General features: G+C 36.5%; 1 protein-coding gene across 18 annotated transcripts in view; it reads left to right on the top strand.

Moving 5' to 3' along the window:
- The window catches only part of DCAF6 (DDB1 and CUL4 associated factor 6), a 140,600-nt gene that overhangs the window by 391 nt on the left and 119,758 nt on the right, over positions 1–20,451 (top strand). For 6 of the 18 annotated variants that reach the window (XM_002760419.7, XM_008985084.5, XM_002760418.7 and 3 more), the window contains exons 1-2: positions 69–394; positions 13,204–13,265. In XM_002760419.7, the coding sequence (XP_002760465.4) occupies positions 298–394; positions 13,204–13,265 (159 nt within the window). In that variant the 5' untranslated portion in view covers positions 69–297. Of the gene's footprint in view, positions 1–28; positions 395–13,203; positions 13,266–20,451 lie in introns of those variants that run through there. The other 12 variants (XM_035279217.3, XM_035279214.3, XM_035279213.3 and 9 more) reach the window with 3 other exon arrangements.

Below are 20,451 nucleotides of genomic sequence, written 5' to 3'. Positions count from 1 at the left end.
GCCTCCGCCTCCTCCTCCTCCTCCTCCTGTTGGAGGGTGGCTGAGGGAGGAGACTGTTGCTGATCTTTGGATGTTCTAGTTAGTCTGAGAAGGAGAGTATGAGGCGAGCTCCGGCCCGGGTGCGGCCGGGCTTCGGGGGCCCAGGCGCCGCCGCTGCTACCGCCATCTAACGCTGCGCCCTGGAGGCCCGGCGCGCGGATGGTGCCGGTGCGGCTCGGGTGTTGATCCGGGTGTCCCCTCCCCCTTCTCCCCTCCCCCACGCGGTGGTCTCCCCTCCCACCCGGCTCAGGCAGAGCCATGTCTCGGGGTGGGTCCTGCCCACACCTGTTGTGGGACGTGAGGAAAAGGTCCCTCGGGCTGGAGGACCCGTCCCGGCTGCGGAGCCGCTACCTGGGTGAGCGGGGGCCCCTGGGCGGAGGCGCTGAGGTCGCCGCCCAGAGTGGGGGAGGGGGCGCGCCTCTGGGGCTGTTGGAGGTGGGACAGCGCCTCGGCGGGGGCGCCCCGAGACTCTGGGGTGTTGGGTGGGGCCTCGGTCGCCGAACCCCGCGCCGGTGCCTCACAGTCAACCCCCCTGTGCCTGCTGCCAGCCGCCGCCCTTGCTGGGTTTTCCTCGGAGGGCTGGGCCGTGGGCAGAGGTTTTGGGGTCGCTAAAGGGTTGGGACTCCGGAGACTTGCGGAACCTCCAGGAGCTTGCGGCGTTTAGAGCAAAAGTTGGCTCTTTTGCTCTTTTCCAGAGCGCTTTCCCCGCTCAGCCGAAGAACCTAAGTTGTTTGCTCCCCTTCGCCTTTAATCTCCAGGGGGTTTAGGTGTCGGCTGCGACGCGTTGACCACCCTTAGGGACTTCACGTTTCACACAGAATCCGTGTAAACTGTTTTTGCGGCGCTGAGCCAAAACCTGAAAGTGATAGCTGAGCTCTCCCCACCCCCGCGCGCTCTCCCAGTTCCACTCTGCTCTTCAGTTCGTTTTGACCGCTTAAAGGTGGTGTTGGGTTTCACGTTCCTCTTCCCACCCCTGGAAAACACACTTGGCATTTACAGTTTCTTAGTTAAGCTTTCTAAAAACAACCTTCAGTACTTGAGGGAGCAGTATTCCACTTTTTTTCGTTTTGCATAACATGTCTTTTTTGTTTTTGAGGATTCTGGGTCACGCCCGAGTCAACGAAAAAGTTTGGTGTCTTAAAAATGGACGTACTTAGTAAAAGGTCTTTTCTGTTTCTTCCTGTATATTCTTACTCTTTTTATTTGGAGATACGGCAAACTGCAAATAAAAATTTTTCTTTCCAGTTTTGCCATTTGGTGGGTAAAAAGTGTTTGTTGCTGTCATTTGTTTTTGGTTTCGAGTAAATAGAAGAAAATGAAATCTCATTACAGCCACCAGTTCTGGTTTGTAAATTATTTAAAGAAAGTTAGCATGCAGTTTTTTAATTCTTGCTTTTTAGTGTCTCAAGTAACATACGAATACATTTTGTTTGTAAAAGCTCAAAAATGAAGCAAAAATCCCTTTGATCCCTCCCATTTAATTTCACTCCGACACCCATAGAAATATTTTCTGTTTTCTGAATATTCTTCCAGACCATTTTCTTTGCATTGTAACAAGCACATAAGTACAAGTACAAATGCTAGGGTGTGTGTGTGTGAGCGAGAGAAACACCTGAATACATGGTGTCATGTTGTAAATATTGTTTTCACTTCTTCACATTTTGGAGATGTTAAATAGATTCATTCTGTCTTTTAAATTATTATGTAGTATTTAACATTATGAAGTGCCATAGTGTGTACTCAGGGTTTCTTCTTCAGATGGACGTTCGCCACTGCTGGGATTACAGGCATGAGCCACTGCGCCCGGCCCAATCCTATCCTAGCACTTAGAAAGGCCAAGGCAGGTGGATCACTTGAGGTCAGGAGTTCAAGACCAGCCTGGCCAATATGCTGAAACCCCGTCTCTGCTAAAAATGCAAAAATTATCCTGGCGTGGTGGCATGTGCCTGTAGTCCCACCTCTTTGGGAGGCTGAGGCAGGAGAATCACTTGAGCCATGGAGGCTGAAGTTGCAGTGAGCCAAGATCACAGCAATGCACTCCAGCCTGGGTGACAGAGGGAGATTCTGTCTCAAAAAAAAAAAAAAAGGTAGTACTCTCATAAAGCCTTCCTTTTAAAAGTCAAATTCCGAGTTAGGATTTTCCTATGGAAAGAAGATTCTTTTTTAGGACTTCAGTATTTAAACATTATGATGGTCGTAGGGTTATAGAGTATTTTTCTGATGCAATTTTATTATTTGTATTTCTTCAAATTTTTAGCAGTGAATTACTGTTAAATAGTAAAATTAGGATAGGACAAATTGATAATTTTTCTTGTAGATTTGCGTTTCCAGTTATTACATCATAGCATGTGCCCTTTCAATAGTAGTATTCAAACTTTGTAATTGATTTTACTTAAACTGATTGATTACTTCCTTTCTTCCCATCAAAGAAAATTATGCTTCAGAAAACTTCCTATTATGTTGTGGGAATGAAGGTGAATACTTTCCCATATATTATTTAGGACAAAAAGATGTGTTTACTTACAGCTCCCAATTTCACAAGATTCACCTGGGCCAATTGAGTGTTGTTTTAGACTAGCATGGATTTAGAGGATAGGACAGGGATTTTAATCTTTGTGAGCCTGATCTAAATTTCAATGTAGGATTCTTTTTTTCCAAGGGAGGTGGGGTGGGGGGACAGGGTGAGGCAGGGTCTTGCTCTGTCCCCCAGGCTATAGTACACTGGCACCATCATGGCTCACTGCAGCCCCCACCTCCTGGGCTTAAGGCCATTCTCCCACCTCAGCCTCCTGGAATTTTTGTTTTGAAGAATAATTATCAAAGTCCGGAGTCAGAGAGATCTGTAGGTTTAAATGTTTAAATGTAATAGTTTCTCAAATTACTTTATACTAAGTGTAGAGTAGTGCTTTTGGAAATCAGTGATTTATTAGCCACACATATTTTATTTTCCCATGTATATACAGTTTTGTAAGGATAAACATTGTTAATAAAAGAAAGTATTATTTCAATACATTGTTTCTACTCATATTTCTTTCCTTTTGAACAGACTCCTACAACTTTCTAACCCTTCTAAATTAAAAGATAGTAATTGATAAAAAATTAATTTTAAGGTACTTTTCAAGGGAGTTATCTATTATAATGTAAATTATGATTAGGCAGCCAGTGACAATTTTTTAGTGGAGATTGAAATCTCTTCTTTTTATGAAGTCAATGTCCTTTAAGTAACCTTAGAGTCAGTATGTTTTGAAATGGATAATTTTGCATGTAGATTACTCTATAGTGCATCTTGAATACATCTACATTCTAGATTACCAGGTTCTTCATAATGTGTTACCAAGTTACAGTATATTATACAAAATTAGTAACTTCTGACTTTTGCCTCCTTTTTTTAGCTATTGGGGAAAAGTTAGTGGAATATTAGTATTTTGTTTCTTTAGTCTTGAAATTTCAATGAAAGCTGAAAAATGTATGATTTTTAGTATTGAAAAACCACTGTCAATTGTAACAAACAGAGTATGCTGATAATTCCTTAAGACAAGATACCAAAGGCATATTAACAATCATAACAACTATAGACACTATGATAGCTCTACTGTGAGTTTCATTGCTTCCTAAAATAGGATGAATCAAGTTAGAAGTGCTTAGAAGGTTTAGAAGCTTCTGGTAGCATAGAGCTTATGTTACAGATATGCTGTAGATCAGTGTTTTTAAACTGTTTTTAAAATGATCCATGATAAAAATACATTTATGTGGCAACCTGTGATATACACAACGAAAACAAAGGATTCTCTAGATGTAAATTGAGGCTTACTAGATGGGATGCATTCTGTTCTTTTTCATGTTCCTAAAACTGTTGGTATTGAAACAGTAGAATATGCACTACTGAGTCTCAGCTTGAGGTTTGGAAAATTGTTCTAGATGGTGTGTAATTTTTTTAGTTGTAATTTAATGTTGCTTCAGGTTTAGGATAGGTGGGCTTCCCCAAGTACTTGAAGGAGATTAAAGAATTTTTTTTTTTAAACACTCCTGATGGCTCACAGGGAAGATGTAACGAGTGAAACTTCAAGTGCATTTTGGAAAAAAAACAACTAGGGTGGAACACTTTTAAATCTTCATTTCTTGAGTAGGTATCTACTGTAGGATTCCTGAGTTGTATGATAAGTACGTTTAACTTTATAAGCAACTTTTAGGCTGTCTTCCAAAATACTTGTACCATACTGCATTCCCACCACCAGTATACTAGAGTTTCAGTTGCTCCACATTCTCATCAGCATTTGGTGTAGTGAGTCTTCCTAATTGTAGCCTTCTTGGTAGGTGTGTAGAAATATATCTTGTTTTAATTTGCTTTTCACTCTCTCTCACTTTTTTTTTTTTTTTTTTTTGAGACAGAGTTTCCCTCTGTTGCCCAGGCTGGAGTGTAATGGCGCAATCTCGGCTCACTGCAACCTCCACCTCCCAGGTTCAAGCGATTCTTCTGCCTCAACACTGCCCCTGCCCCCGCCCTCCCCCCTTCACCCCCCGACTTCCAAGTAGCTGAGATTACAGGCATATGCCACCACACCTGGTTAATTTTGTAATGGAGATGGGGGTTTCTCCATGTTGGTCAGGCTGGTCTCAAACTGCTGGTCTCAAACTCCTAACCTCAGGTGATCCGCCCTCCTTGGCCTCCCAAGGTGCTGGGATTATAGGCGTGAGCCAACAATTTGCATTTCTCTAATAATTAATGATGTTGAGTATCCTTTCATGGGTTTTGTTTTGTCATCTCTATACTTGGGTAAAGTGTTCAGGTTTACCTTTTTAATACTGTAAGAATTCTGTAATTCTTTATATAACAAGTCCTTAATCAGATATGTATTTTACAAATATTTTCTCCCAGTTTTTGTCTTTTTCTTAACAGGTTCTTTTATAGTTCATACTTTTTATGTCCTAAGAGTCTTTAACTAATCTGAGGTAACAAATATTTTTATTTTTTTCTTGGAGATTTTTGTCTTTTTAACTCTTACATTTAGGTCTGTGAACAATTTCGAGTTCAGTTTTGCATATGTTGTGAGAGTCAAGTTTCATTTCTTTGAATATTAATGTGCAATTGATCCAGTGGTATGTGTGAAAAGACTATCTTTTTTTCTTTGTTGAAAATCAATTGACCATAAATGTATAAGTCAATTTCTTAGCCACAGTCCATTGATCTAGCTTCATGTCTTTATAGCGAGTGTTGAAATCAGCTAGTGTGATACTTCTAACTTGGTCTTTTTTGTTTTTTCATTGTTAATTATTCTGGCTATTCTTAAACCTTTAAAGTTGCATAAAAATTTTAGAACCAGCTTGTCAAAAAGACTTGGGATTTTGGGTTGAATCTATATATTATTTCAGGGATAACTGATATGTTTACAATAGTGAATCTTCTCATCTGTCATTCTGGTTTATCTCCATGTATTAAGCATTCTTTGATTCTCTCAGCAGTGATTTATATTTTTGGGTGTTAAGTTTATCCTTAAATATTTCATAGTTTTAATGATATTTTAGATGACATTTTTATATATTTTTACTTTTTATTGGTACAGATTTATAGAGTACATATGCAATTTTGATACCTGTATAGATTGTGCTGTGGTCAAGTGGGCATTTAGGGTATCCATCACCTGAATAAGCTTCTTTATACCCATTAACTAATTTCTCACCATCCTCCTACCCCCTACTTTCTTACTCTTCCACTCCATTGTGTATCATTCCACTGCCTGTGTCTATGTGAACACATTTTTTTAGCACACACTTATGAGTCAGAACATGTCATACTTGTGTTTGTGTACCTGGCTTGTTTAACTTAAGATAATGACCTCCAGTTCATCCATATTGTTGTATATGACGTGATTTCATTCTTTCTTATGGCTGAATAGTATTCCATTGTGTATATATACCACATTTTCTTTACCCATTCATCCATTGATGGATGCTTAGGTTGATTCTGTATCTTTGCTATTTTAACTAACGCTGCAGTAAACATACTAGTGCACATATCTTTTTGATATGTTACTCTCTTTTTTGTAAAAACCTGGTAGTGGGATTGGTGGATGGAAAGGTAGGTCTATTATTAATTCTAGGAGAAATCTCCATACTGTTTTCCATAGAGGCTGTACTAATTTGCATTCCCACCAGTGATGTATATGAGTTCCCTTTTTTTCACATCATCACCAACATTGTTTGCCTACTTAATAAAAGCCATACTGACTAGGATAAGGTGATACTTATCTCATTGTGGTTTTGATTTGCATTTCTCCTATGATTGTTAATGTTGAGCATTTTTTCATATACCTGTTAGGTATTTGTATATCTTCTATTGAAAAATGTCTATTCATGTCCTTTGCCTACTTTTTATAGGATTATTTGATTTTTTTTTTGAGTTGAGTTCCTTGTATAGTCTGAATATTAGTCTTCTGTTGGATGAATAATTTGCAAATATTTTCTGTTATTCAACAGAGTTGGTTGTCTCTTCATTCTGGTTATTTCTTTTGCCATGCAGAAACTTTTTCGTTTGAGTCCCATTTGTCTGTTTTCTAGTATCTTTATAGTTTTGAGTCTTACATTTAAGTCTTTAATTCATCTTAAGTTGATTTTTATATATTGGTGAGAGATAGGAGTTTAATTTCATCTTCTGCATATGTATATCTAATTTTTTCAGCACCATTGATTGAAGAGAGTTTCCTTTCCACAATATATGCTCTTGTTGGCTTTGTCAAACATCAGTTGGCTGCAAGTATGTGGCTTTATTTCTGGGTTCTCTATTCTATTCCATTGACCTGTGTGTCTTATTTTTATACCAGTATCATGCTGTTTTGGTTAGTATTGTCTTGTAATATAAAGTCAGGTAATATGATGTCTCCAGGTTTACTCTTTTGGCTCAGCATTACTTTGGCTATTGGGGTTCCTTTTTGGTTTCATATGATTCTTAGGATTTTTTTTTTCTAATTTTGCAAAAAATGATCTTGGTATTTTGATAAGGATTGTATTAAATCTGTAGATTGCTTTGGATAGTATGGTCATTTTAATGATATTCTTCTGAATATCCAGTGATCATGGGATGTTTTTCCATTTGGGTCATGTGTAATTTCTTTTAGCAGTGTTTTGTAATTCTCCTTGTAGGGATTTTTAACCTCTGGTTAAATATATTCCTAGGGTTTTGTTGTTGTTGTTACTTGTAGCTATTGTAAATGGGATTGTGTTCTTGATTTGGTTCTCATTTTGAATTATTATTGGTGTGTAGAAACACTACTGATTTTTGTATGTTCATTTTGTATCTTGCAACTTTACTGAATTCAGTTACCAAGTCTAAGAGTTTTCATGTGGAGTCTTTTTCTGGATATAATATCATGTAATCAGTAAACAGGGATAATTTGACTTCTTCCTTTATAATTTCGATGCCTTTTGTTTCATTATCTTGCCTGATTGCTCTGGTTAGGACTTCCAGTACTAGATTGAAGAGTGGTGAAAGTAGGCTTCATTGTTTTTTTCCAGTTTTTGAGATGGAGTTTTTTTGCTCTAGTTGCCGAGGCTGGGGTGCAGTGGTGCCATCTCGGCTCACTGTAACCTTTGCTTCCTGTGTTCAAGTGATTCTCCTGCCTCAGCCTCCTGAGTAGCTGGGATTACAGACATGTGCCACCATGCCTGGCTATTTTTTTGTATTTTTAGTAGAGATGGGGTTTCTCCATATTGGTCAGGCTAGTCTCAAACACTTGACCTCAGGTGATCCGCCCATCTCGGCCTTCCAAAGTGCTGGGATTACAGGCGTGAGTCACTGTGCCCAGCTTCTTCCAGTTTTTAAAGGAATGCTTTCTACTTTTCCCCATTTGGTATGATGTTAGTTAAAGGTTTGTCATATATGGCCTTTATTATTTTGAGATATAATCTTTCTATGCCTAGTTTATTGAGGGTTTTTATTATGGAGGTTGAATTTTATTAAATGCTTTTTTCATGTCTGTTAAGATGATCATGTGGTTTTTGTTCTTCATTCTGTTGATATGATGTATCACATTTATTGGTTTGCATATGTTGACCCATCCTTGCATTCCTGGTAAAAAACCCACTTGATCATCTTTTTGATTTGGTGTTAGATTCGGTTTGCTAGTATTTTTGCATCCGTGTTGAGGATTTTTCCATCTGTGTTCATTAGTCTGTAGGTTTCTTTTTATTCTGTGTCCATTGTTTTGTATCCTTTTCTGGTTTTGGTATCAGGGTGATAATGGCCTTATAGAATAAGTTAGGGAGAGATCTGTTCTTGATTTTTTTTAAAATAGTTTCAGGAGTATTGATATTATTTCTTCTTTGTACATTTGGTAGAATTCGGCTGTGAAGCCATCTGGTACTAGGCTTTTCTTTGTTGGGAGATTGCAAAAATTACTGATGCTTTAATTCTTGCTGCTCATTATTGGTCTGTTCAGATTTTCTGTTTCTTCCTGGTTCAATCTTGGTAGGTTGTATTTTTTCTGGGAAAATATCTATTTCCTGTGGGTTTTCTAGTTTGCAAGCGTATCATTTATTATAGTCTATGATGATCTTTTTACTTCTGTGGAATCAATTGTAATGTCTCATTTTTCATTTCTGATTTTATTTGGCTCTTCTTCCTTCCTTTCTTGGTTAGTCTAGCTGGTGGTGTATCAGTTTTTTTGTCTCTTTGAAAAACCAGCTTTTCATTTCATTGACTTGCGGCTTTTTTTGTCCATATTTCCACTTAGTTCTGCTCTGATCTTTATTTCTTTTCTTCCGCTAGTTTTGGATTTGGTTGTTCTTTCTTTTCTAGTTCCCTGAGGTGCATTCTTAGATTATTAATTTGTAATCTTTCTACTTTTTTTGTGATAGGAATTTACTGCTGTGTTCTTCTTAGCACTGCTTTTGCTGTATCCCACAGGTTTTGGTATATGTTGTGTTTCCATTTTCCTTTGTTTCAAAATTAAAAAAAAAAAAATTTCTGTCTTAATTGTTTAATTGACCCTATTGTTATTCAGGAGCATATTGTTTAATTTCTGTGTATTTGTATGGTTTGTAAAGTTTCTCTTGGTGTTGATTTCTGGTTTTATTCTGCTGTTGTCTGAGAAGGTACTTGACGTGATTTCAGTTTTTAAAAATTTGTTGAGCCTTTGTTTTGTAGCTTAACGTGAGTTCCATGTGCTGACAAAAATATTGTATATTCTGCAGTTGTTGGATAGAACATTTTGTAAATGTCTGTTCAGACCATTTGATCTAATGTCCAGTTTAAGTCCATTGTTTCTTTGCTGATTCTTCATCTAGATAATCTAATACTATGATTCTTCATCTAGATTATCTGTCTAATACTATAAGTAGGGTGTTGAAGTTTCCCAGTATCATATTTCAGTGTATCTCTTTCTTTAGGTCTAGTAATATTTGTTTTGTGACTCGGAGTACTCCAGTGTTGGGTGCAAATGTATATTTAGAATTGTTATATATTCTTGCTGAGTTGGTCTCTTTAATATTATGTAACAACTTTCTTAGTCCTTTTTTTTTTTTTTGACTCTTTTTAGATACTTTTTTTTTTTCTTGCGTTTTTAGGATTCACCCTTTCTCTTTGACTTCAGACAGTCTGGTTATAATGTTGCCATGGTGAAGACCTTTTTTACACTGTATTTGTTTGGTGATTGCTGAGCTTCTCATATCTGGATCTCTGAATCTCTTAACTAGCAGTCACCTGTCCTGTGCTATGCCAAGGATGAAATAATTCTGTGTTTTGTCTCTCCTTGGTAGAGTTTGTCACCCCCAAGTGAGAACTAAGGCTCTGAGAAAATAAGCTTTGCCCAGCGTAAGTGTAATTTGTTTCAAGTCAGAAATTAAACTTAATTCCAACATTTCTTGCCCCAAGCATCTCTATAAGTAATTATTAATTCTCAACTAGTCTAGTAAAGGAGATAAGTATGTGAATGAATAAATTTAAAAGTTGTAATTTGGCCGGGCGCGGTGGCTCACGCCTGTAATCCCAGCTCTTTGGGAGGCCGAGGCGGGTGGATCACGAGGTCAAGAGATCGAGACCATCCTGGTCAACATGGTGAAACCCCGTTTCTACCAAAAATACAAAAAATAAGCTGGGCACGGTGGCACGTGCCTGTAATCCCAGCTACTCAGGAGGCTGAGGCAGGAGAATTGCCTGAACCCAGGAGGTGGAGGTTGCGGTGAGCCGAGATTGTGCCATTGCACTCCAGCCTGGGTAGCAAGAGCGGAACTCTGTCTCAAAAAAAAAAAAGTTGTTATTTATTTAATGGTTTAATGATTACACAAACATTAAAAATTAGCAATAGCTGTGTATTTATTGTCATTGAAATACATTTATCATGTGTTATTGAATGATAATACAGATTCCAGAACAGAATGAATATCATGATCCCAGTCATTTATTCACTGATTCAGCAAATGTATATTGAATGCACACTTTATGGTAGGCACTGTATTAGACATTTGGAATACATGAGTGAACGGAGGTATGTTCTTCTTATGGAGTTTATAACCTATTAATATCGAAAGAATGACAAGAGTAGAGACAGAATTATAAGAGGCAGCTTGAGGTGCAGAAAGACTTGAGTTGGAAGCCGCAATGGTAAGTTCATCCATAACAAATGTGTAATTCTTGGGAGAATTCTTCATAGCTTTTTGGCATTTCTGCACATCTTGTGAGCAGAGGCACTAGTCGTTTTGTTCTGGACTATCTTCTTAGTGACGGCTATATAGTGAATAGCCTTGGAAGATACACCATCTCCCTCTCAAGCCAAGAACAAGTTTGTTGTTCAGTTTGATAATGTCTTAGGGATAAAGGTCAGGCAGGTTTGCTTGATAGAAGATTTGGGTTCCCCCAGTTCAAGATTTCTCAGCTGTGATTAAAATCCATTACATGCGCAGTATCCATCCAGCCCTCTCCAAGTTGCCCTATGGGACTTGGAGGACAAGAGGAACCAATGTGAACTTGAAGCTCATAGTGCTTGCTGTACATGAGTAGTAAAATTGTTTTTTGCCTCTGACTTAGTAGTCTAGTGTCTTTTGCTAGCATCCAAGAAATGGTAGCAGTCCAATTGGTTACCTTGCAAATAGGCCTGACCCTTTGCAGCTTTTAATAGCGTTCATATATGAGTTTATTTTTATTTTAATTTGAGGAGGTTCAGTTTTACTAGTGTACCATTCTTATTTTATGGTGGCTTTTAGCTTCTATTTCTTGCTATTAACATTTAATTACTAAAAGGGTAGTGGATATTTTTGCTAGTTTGTTCTAGAAGCACACTTTATGAGATGTCTGAACGATGCGATCAATTTTATCTCCAAAGTCACATATAAAAATGTCATTCAAATGCTATCTATTCAACCACAATATATTAGGCCTCTGTATATGTTCTAATGTACAAATGTCATATATAAGAGTTCTTGCTAAAACAACTTACTTTATCTTCTGTTCTTATGTACTGCCACTATTTTCTCCAAACTGAAATGGCTAGAGTCATGTTTTCAAACGCAGGTTTAAAAATGTTGACAAAAGAAATTTCCAATACTCTAATATTTTAATGAGTTTTAATTGCTTTCATAGTTTAATTTTAATACTTTGTTTTTTAACTCTTAATTTGTGACTCAATGAGATTACCAAGCCTTTGGCCAGAAGGAAATGATTTTTTAAAAATTTATATTTTTATTGCAGTTTGAATCTTTTTACAAGGAAAAACCAGATTTGAAAAGTTAAATATCTAAAGTACAACCTAGTTCATGAAAACACTTTACTTAATATCTCTAGGTTGTTTTATTCCAGTGCATTTAGAAACCATAGAGCATCTCCCTCCGCAAAACAAAAGCCCCCATAATTATCCATAATTATTTTGTAACCTATATGTTCATCCTTTACCTAGCCATCTTAGCAGTTAAATAACATGGAGACAGAAATAAAACAAATTGGCTTCAAGAGGCTCTTGATCTTTACATGGAATGGCAAGAAAGCCCAACAGAGAAATCTGCCCCTTGTGACAGTATACAGAAAGTATAGGCAAATTTAATTTTATGAGAGATCTCATCAGCCTGATTACTTAATTATTGTTCTTTGTTGTAAATTCAGCCTTCTTTCATTACAGCTTTTGAATAAACATGTTTTTTGATCTATGTTTGGTAAAGATGTTTCATTCGTTAAAGGGACAGATTTCTCTTTTTCAAAGAAGGAACTTACTCTGTTTTTGCAGTATTTAAACTATTCTGCTCTTGATGGACATTTAGGCTGATTTTTAATGCCAAATTTCATTATTGTAATGTTAACTTTAACATTTCTGAAATTGAGAGATGTTTAAAAATAGTTGGTGCTTACTATTGCTTTTTGCCATCCTATTTAAAATTAACAACTTTACTCCCTACCTCCAGTCATCTTTTATCTCTTTTTTCTGCTTCATTTTTCTGCATAGCACTTATACCAACTTGTAGCACTTATACTGATTGTTTATTGTTTTTCTCCTCTTATAAGCAGGCAGAAATCTTTTTGTTTTAGCACTGTAAAATGTACTTTATGTGACACAGAGTGAGTACTCAATAAATATTTGTTGAGTGAAAGAGTGAAGGAATATATGTGTGTTTATTGTGGCCCAGATACTGTGCTAAGCCTTTTCTGTCCTTGAATCATTTAGTTCTTAAAATAACTGCATACTGGGCACGGTGGCTCACACCTGTAATCCTAGCACTTTGGGAGGCTGATGTGGGAGGATCACTTCAGGTAAGGAGTTTGAGACCAGCCTGGCCAACATGGTGAAATCCCATCTCTACTAAAAATACAAAAATTAACTGGGCTTGTTGTTGCGCGCCTGTGATCCCTGCTACTCAGGAGGCTGAGGCAGGAGAATTGCTTTAACCTGGGAGGCGGAGGTTGCAGTGAGCTGAGATCATGCTACTGCACTCCAGCCTGGGCGACAGAGAGAGACTCTGTCTCAAAAAACAAATAAACACACATCACATGAGGCAGAGGTATTCTAATGAGGAAACTAAGTCCTAGGAGGAGGTTAAATTGCCCAATTATGGCTCAGTTTATAAATGGTGGAGCTGAAATTAGAGCATGAATTTACCTTGTCATGCCAGATCCTAGGCTCCTAATTTCAATGTTATGTTTTTCTCAGCAACAAATCGTGTGATTTATTTAATTTTTTTTTTAAACAGGAAGAAGAGAATTTATCCAAAGATTAAAACTTGAAGCAACCCTAAATGTGCATGATGGCTGTGTAAGTAATAGTTAATTCTCAACTATGAAGGGCTTTGATACTAAGTGGTTAAGCGTTTGATGAAATGTCCCAATCCTCCCAGAAGGGATTATGAGTATAATAAAATGAGAGAATAAAGTTTTTCATTAAAATAGAAAATTATATTTTGAATTTAGAATATATGCAAGATTATTTAAAGTGCAGATGAGTTTTCTAATATTATCAAAAGACTTCCATCTCATTCACTCTACTGAAACTACTTTCATGCCTTCATGTCTGCAAATGTAGTGGTCACTTCTTAGAAACTTTAGACATATTACTCATACCTATCCTCTTTTTTGAAATACTTTTTATCTTGGCTTTTGCCAACACCACACTCTCTTGGTTTTCTTCCTGTTCCAATCCGTGGACTCACTACATCTCTGTCTTAGCTGACTCCTCCACTTCTTGTCCTTCAAATGTTGGTTGCACAAGGACTCTGACCTGGTACCTCTCACCCTCTTTTCTCTCCAGCTCAAAGTGACCCTATCTAGTCCCATGGCTAAAATTAAAAAAATGACTTCTACCTCTTCCCAGAGTTTAGATATCCAACTCTACTTAACATGTCCAGTTGCATGTCTAATAGGCATCCCAAATTTAGCAGATCCAATTAACAGAGCCCTTTTCTTTTTAACTTTTGTTATAAAAATTTCAAATGTAATTTCACATACTTATTACCTAGACTTAGTAATTATCAAGATTTTGCCACATTTTGTTTTCTATTTTATTTTTTTCCACCATCCACCTTGTTGAAGCCTTGCTAAAGATATCATATTATTTTACCCCTATATGTAAGTCTAAAAAGCAATTGACATTTTCTTATATAACCAAAATGCCATTATGTAATTTAATAATATTGACTGTTATCTCAGTATTGTCTAATATATAGTCCATGTTCTTGTTTTAAGATGTCTTTTTGTAGTTATTTGTTCAAAAGATGATCCAAGGACACCTCTGCCTTGTATATTTTATGCCTTATACCTAGAATTCTCTTCTCCCACTTACCTGTAAAGCTTACCTTCTCATTTTATTTAGCTCTCTTTTCAAATGTTGCCTACCAAAGCAGCATTCTCTGACCACCCTAATTAAATAGCATGCCAGTCCTGCTCAGTATCTTTCTCTTTATATTAGTAATTTTTTGATAGTGCTTACTGTCTGGCATTATAATTAACAAACCCATTTATTTGTTCATAGTCTACACTTTTGCCCCCTGCCCTGGCATACTGGACCAAGAAAATACCTTCATGGATTTATATATTTTTTTAATTTAGTATCAACAGGACTACCTAAAACATATGTGGCACTTTATGAATTATTCATTGATGAGACAAAGAGTATATATTTTTTAGATTAATTGGAATTATCATTATTTTTTTTTGAGATGGAGTCTTGCTCTGTCGCCGAGGCTGGAGTGCAGCAGCGTGATCTTGGCTCACTACAACCTCCATCTCTCAGGTTCAAGCAGTTCTCCTGCCTCAGCCTCCCGATCATGGGCATCCACAACCATGCCTGGCTGATTTTTGTATCTTTAGTAGAAATGGAGTTTCACCATGTTGGCCAGGCTGATCTTGAACTCCTGGCCTCAGGTGATCCATCTACCTTGGCCTACCAAAATGTTGGGATTATAGGCGTGAGCCACTGTGCCTGGCCCAACATTTTTTTTACAAGTTTTAAATGTACCTTTTTTGTCTGCTTTTTTCTCTGATTGGTGATCTAAGTGGACACAGGATTCTAGGTTGGACATTATTTTCACTCTGTAGTTTTTTTGTTTGTTCGTTTTGAGATCGAGTCTCACTCTGTCTCCCAGGCTGGAGTGGAGTGGCCCAATCTCAGCTCACTGCAACCTCTACCTCCTAGGTTCAAGTGATTCTCGTGCCTCAGCCTCCTGAGAAGCTGGGATTGTGGTCTGTGCCATAATGCCAAGCTAATTTTTGAATTTTTAGTAGAGATGGAGTTTTGCCATGCTGGCTAGGTTGGTTTCAAACTCCTGGCCTCAAGTGATCTGCCGGTCTTAGCCTCTCAAAGTGCTTGGATTACATGTTTGAGCCACTGTGCCCCGCCCACTCTGTAGCTTTGAAGGTCTTTTACAAATGTTTACTGGCATTCACTGTTGCTGGTAAGAATGTTACCAGCTTAATTACTTTTTGTTATTGTATAATCACTTTTACCTTTTTGAATTACCTCTTAGATTTGTGCTTAAATTTTCAGAGATTTTAAAGAGCTTTATAGTGATATAATTAGCTGTGCATAGAGTGTACTATATGTATGTCTAACAAATGTAAACACACACAAACTCATCAGCACATTCTAGATGATGAACATATCAGTCATCCCCTAAAAGTTTGATCATGTGCCCTCTCATTCCTTACCATTTCCCTCAACCCCAGTCAACCAATGATCTTTATTCTGTTACTATAAATCAGTTTGCATTTTCTAGAATTTTATATAAATGGAATCATTGACTATGTATCCTTTTCTCATTTGGCTTATTTTACTTTACATTTTACTTAGAATAATTGTTTTGGGATTCAGGTTGTTGAGTGTATCAATAATTTATTACTTTCTATTGCTGAGGAGGATTTATTATATGAATAAATCATAATTTTTATATCTGTTCACCTGTTAGTGGACATTGGGTTGTATCCAGTTGAGGACTATTACAAATAAAATTGCCTTGAATATTTGTGTAGAGTCTTTGTATGGACATATGCTTTTATTCTTTTTTGATAAATACCTTTGAGTGGAATGAATGGGTCATATGGTAGGTCCCTGCTTAACATGTTAAGAAACCATTTGTTTTCCAGTGTCATTATATCATTTAACATTTCACTATTAGTATGTAGAATTCCAGTTGGTCCGTGTCCTCACCAGCATTTGGTGTGGTCAGTTTTTTTTTTTTTTTTTAAGACATTCTAATAGACATCTATTAGTATCACATTCTGGTTACATTTTCTGTCCCATTTATTTTTACATATTCATCTGTATTATGGAAACCTCCCAAACTCTTACATTCATTCAATAGCTTTTTTTAAATATATAAAAACCTTAAGATTTTATAGGATATTCTATGTAAGTAACCAAGTCATCTGAGAATTAAGATAGTTTTATGTCTTTTCTAGTTCTGGATTCCTTTTATTTCATTTTCTTGACTTATTTCACTGGTTAGTATTCTACTATAAGATTGAATTGAAGGAGTGGGATCAGACATCCTTGCCTTGTTCTGATCTTAGAGTGAGAACATGGTCTCCCTTTGTTACCCAGATTGGAGTACAGTGGCAATCATGGCTCACTGTAGCCTCGACCTCCTGGGCTCAAGCTATCTAACCACCTCAGCCTCCTGAGTTAGCTGGGACCATAGGTGCATGCCACCACCCCAACGAATTTCTTTTGTTTTTTTGTAGAGGTGGGGTTTCATTATGTTGCCCAGTCTGGTTTTGAACTCCTGGGCTCAAGTGATACCTCCTACCTCAACTTCCGAAAGTGCTGGGATTACAAGTATGAGTCACTGTGCCTGGCCTAAGAACATTGTCTCTTATTATTTAGTATAATACCAGCAGGTTTTTCATGGATGCTTGCTATCAGGTTGAGGATGTTCTCTATTCCTAACTTGCTAAGAGCTATCATCATGAATCACTGATGGATTTTGCCAAGTGGGTCATTTTTTCCCTGGGAAATGTCTAACTATAATTCCATTTATTTAGTAAAAGTAAACTATTCAAGGTATCTGTGTCTTGAGTGAGCCTTGTTTAATATGCATGCTTCACTGAATTTATTTTATGTAAATTGTTGAATTTATTGACATAAAATTGTTCATAATGTTCCATTACGTCTTTAAATATCTGTAAAATCTGTAGTGTATGTTATTGTGTTTCTCATTACTGATATTATGTGTTCGCCCCTTTTTTTTCCTGATTAGCCTGGCAAAAGGCTTATTAATTTTGTCTTCTCAGAGAACCAGCCTCTGGTCTCATTAATTGTCTCCATTGTTTTTCTATTTTTTGGGGTTTCATTTGCTCTTTGTTTTGTAATTTTTTCGAGTAGAAGCTGAGGTTGTTGATATGAGACTGTTGTCTTTTCTAATAGAGTTTTTTTTTTTTTTTTTGGTGCTGTAAATTATCTTCTAAATATTCTTTTAGCTGTAATCCATAAATTGAGATATGTTGCATTTTTATTTTTGAGTTCAAAATGCTTTTAAATTTATTTTGTAATTTCTTCTTTGACCATCTGTTATTTCTATGGCCATCTGTTATTTCTTAGTTTTCAAACGTATCTTTATGTTAATGATTTGTAATTTAATTCCATTTTGGTCAGAGAACATACTTTCAATGACTTGTAGTCTTTTATTTAAATATATTAAGATTTGTTTTGTGGCCCAGAATATCATCTCTATTGATAAATGTTTCTTGTACACTTAAAAAGAATGTATATTTTGCTGTTTTTTTTTGTTGTTAACAAGCATGATGATAAATCTGGTCTGTGTGATGACATCTTGACTAGAAGCGGACATTTGTTTTTTAAAACTTTAGATATAGCTCATATACTATAAAATTCACCCATTTTAAGTGTTCCATTTGGTGGTTTTTAGTGTATTTGTAAAGTTGAGAAGCCATTACCACTGTTTTATTCCATTAATTTTATCATCTGAAAAAGAGTACCAATTATCAGTCACCGTTTTTCCTCCATTTAGCAGTTAGCAATCACTAATCTACTTTCTATCTCTACCACTGTGCATATTCTGGACATTTCATATAAATGGAGTCATAAAATATATGGCTGTTAACGGCAGGGTTCTTTCACTTAGTGTGATGTTTTCAAGGTTGATGCATGTAATATGTGTCAGTATTTCATTCCTTTTTTTTTTGAGACGGATTTTCGCCCTTGTTACCCAGGCTGGAGTGCAATGTTGCGATCTCGGCTCACTGCAACCTCTGTCTCCCGGGTTGAGGCAATTCTCCTGCCTCAGCCTCCTAAGTAGCTGGAATTACAGGCATGCACCACCATGCCCAGCTAATTTTTTTTTGTATTTTTAGTAGAGATGCCGTTTCACCATGTTGACCAGAATGGTCTCGATCTCTTGACCTTGTGATCCACCCGCCTCGGCCTCCCAAAGTGCTGGGATTACAGGCATGAGCCACCACGCCCGGCCCTCATTCCTTTTTATGACTGAATAAATATTTCATTGTACAAATATACCACATTTAATCTTTTCATCAGTTGTTGGATATTTGAGTTGTTTCTATTTTTTGGTGATTATGAATATTGCTGCTGTGAACATTTGTGAACAAATTTTTTTTGTGTTGTAAGTTTTTGGTTCTCTTGGCTGTATACCTAGATGTGGACTTGCCAGGTCATATGGTAAATGGATATTTCACTTTTTGAGGAGGTATCAAACTGTTTTCCAAAGAACTATACCATTTTACATTCCAACATAGATGTCCAGTTTCTTGACATCTTTGTCAACTCTTATTTTCTGTTTCTTTAAAAAATTATTATAATCATCCTAATATATATGAAGTGGTAATTCGTTGTGATTTTGATTTTGATTTCCTTGATGACTAATGATTTTGAGCATCTTTTTATATGCATATGAGTCACTTACATACCTTCTTTGGAGAAATGTCTATTTAAATCCTTTACTTATTTTTAATTGGATTGTCTGTCTTTTTGTTGTTGAGTTGCATTTGTATTTTCTGGGACTCTTTCAGATACATGATTTGCAATATTTCTCTTCATTTTATAGGTTGTCTTTTCACTTTCTTCATAGTGTCCTTTAATGTATGAAAGTTTTTACATTAAAGGACACTAAAAAGTCTAATTTCTTCTTGTTGTTTGCTTGGACTGTTGGTGCAAACAACAGAAACTTGATTATTCACTGATCGTGAAGATTTATACCTATGTTTTCTTCTAAGAGTTGTATAGTTTTAGCACTTCTGTTTAGATATTTGGTCTATTTTCAGTTAATTTTTATATGGTATAAAGTAAGGGTCCAAGTTTATTGATTTTTTTTTTAGTGGTGATTTCTAGTTGTCTCAGCACCATTTTGTGAAAAGACTTTTCCTTCACTGAATGGTCTTGGATCTCTTGTCAAAAATCACTTGACCATAAATATAAGAGTTTATTTTTGAACTTTTAATTCTGTAACATTGATCTATAAGTCTTTGTTTTTGTCAGTACCACACAGTCTTGATGACTGTAGTTTTGTAATAAGTTTTTCTAATTTTATTTTTTTGTAATCAAGTTTTTTTCTGTAATTTTACTTTTTTGTAATTGAGTTTTATTTCTATGAACATTGAATGAATTCAGTTAAGGAAATTTATACAATAAAACTTAGTGGCTCAGACATTTCATTGTAAAATATCAGAACATTGTGTTTACTAAATGACAGTCAATATTTAATGCTTTATTTTTTATTTTTTAGAGAAGTTTTGGGTTCATAACAAAATTGAGAGGAAGGTATGGGAATTTCCCGTATATTCCCTGCCCACATATTTGCATAGCATCTTTCATTATCAACATCTTCCACCAGAGTGGTACATTTGCTGTATTTCATGAGGCTATATTAATACATCATAATCCACCCAAAGTCCTTAGTTTACAGTAGGACTTACTCTTGGTCTCAGACATCTGATGAGTTTGGACAAATGTATAATGATATATATCCACCATGACACTGTCCTATGTTGTTTTACTGCCTTAAAAATCTGTGCTCTGCCAATTTATCACCTACCTCCTGAACTCCTGATGACCACTGATGTTTTTGTAGTCTCCATAGTTTAGCCTTTTCCAGAATGTCATATAATTGGAATCAGATAGTATGTAGCCTTTTCAGATTAGTTTCTTTCACTCAACAATATACATTTAAGTTTCCTCTATCTTTTCATGGCTTCATAGCTCATTTCTTTTTAGTGCTAAATAATACTTCATTCTGTAGATATACCACAATTTATCCATTTGCCTGCTGAAGGACATCTTAAGTGCTTCCAAAATTTGGCAGTTATGAGTAAAGTTGCCATAAATGTCTGTGTGCAGGTGTTTGTGTAGACAAACGTTTTCAGCTCCTTTGGATAAATACCAAGGAGCATGATTGCTGTCTTGTACATTTGGAGTATGTTTAGTTTTTGTAAGAAATCACCAGCTGTCTTTCAAAGTGACTGTACAATTTTGCATT

This window comes from Callithrix jacchus, chromosome 18 (assembly GCF_049354715.1).
Source record: "Callithrix jacchus isolate 240 chromosome 18, calJac240_pri, whole genome shotgun sequence".
NCBI classification, from domain to species: domain Eukaryota; kingdom Metazoa; phylum Chordata; class Mammalia; order Primates; family Cebidae; genus Callithrix; species Callithrix jacchus.
The sequence above is the reverse complement of the archived record's forward strand: the minus strand, read 5'-3'. Positions and strand labels throughout refer to the sequence as shown.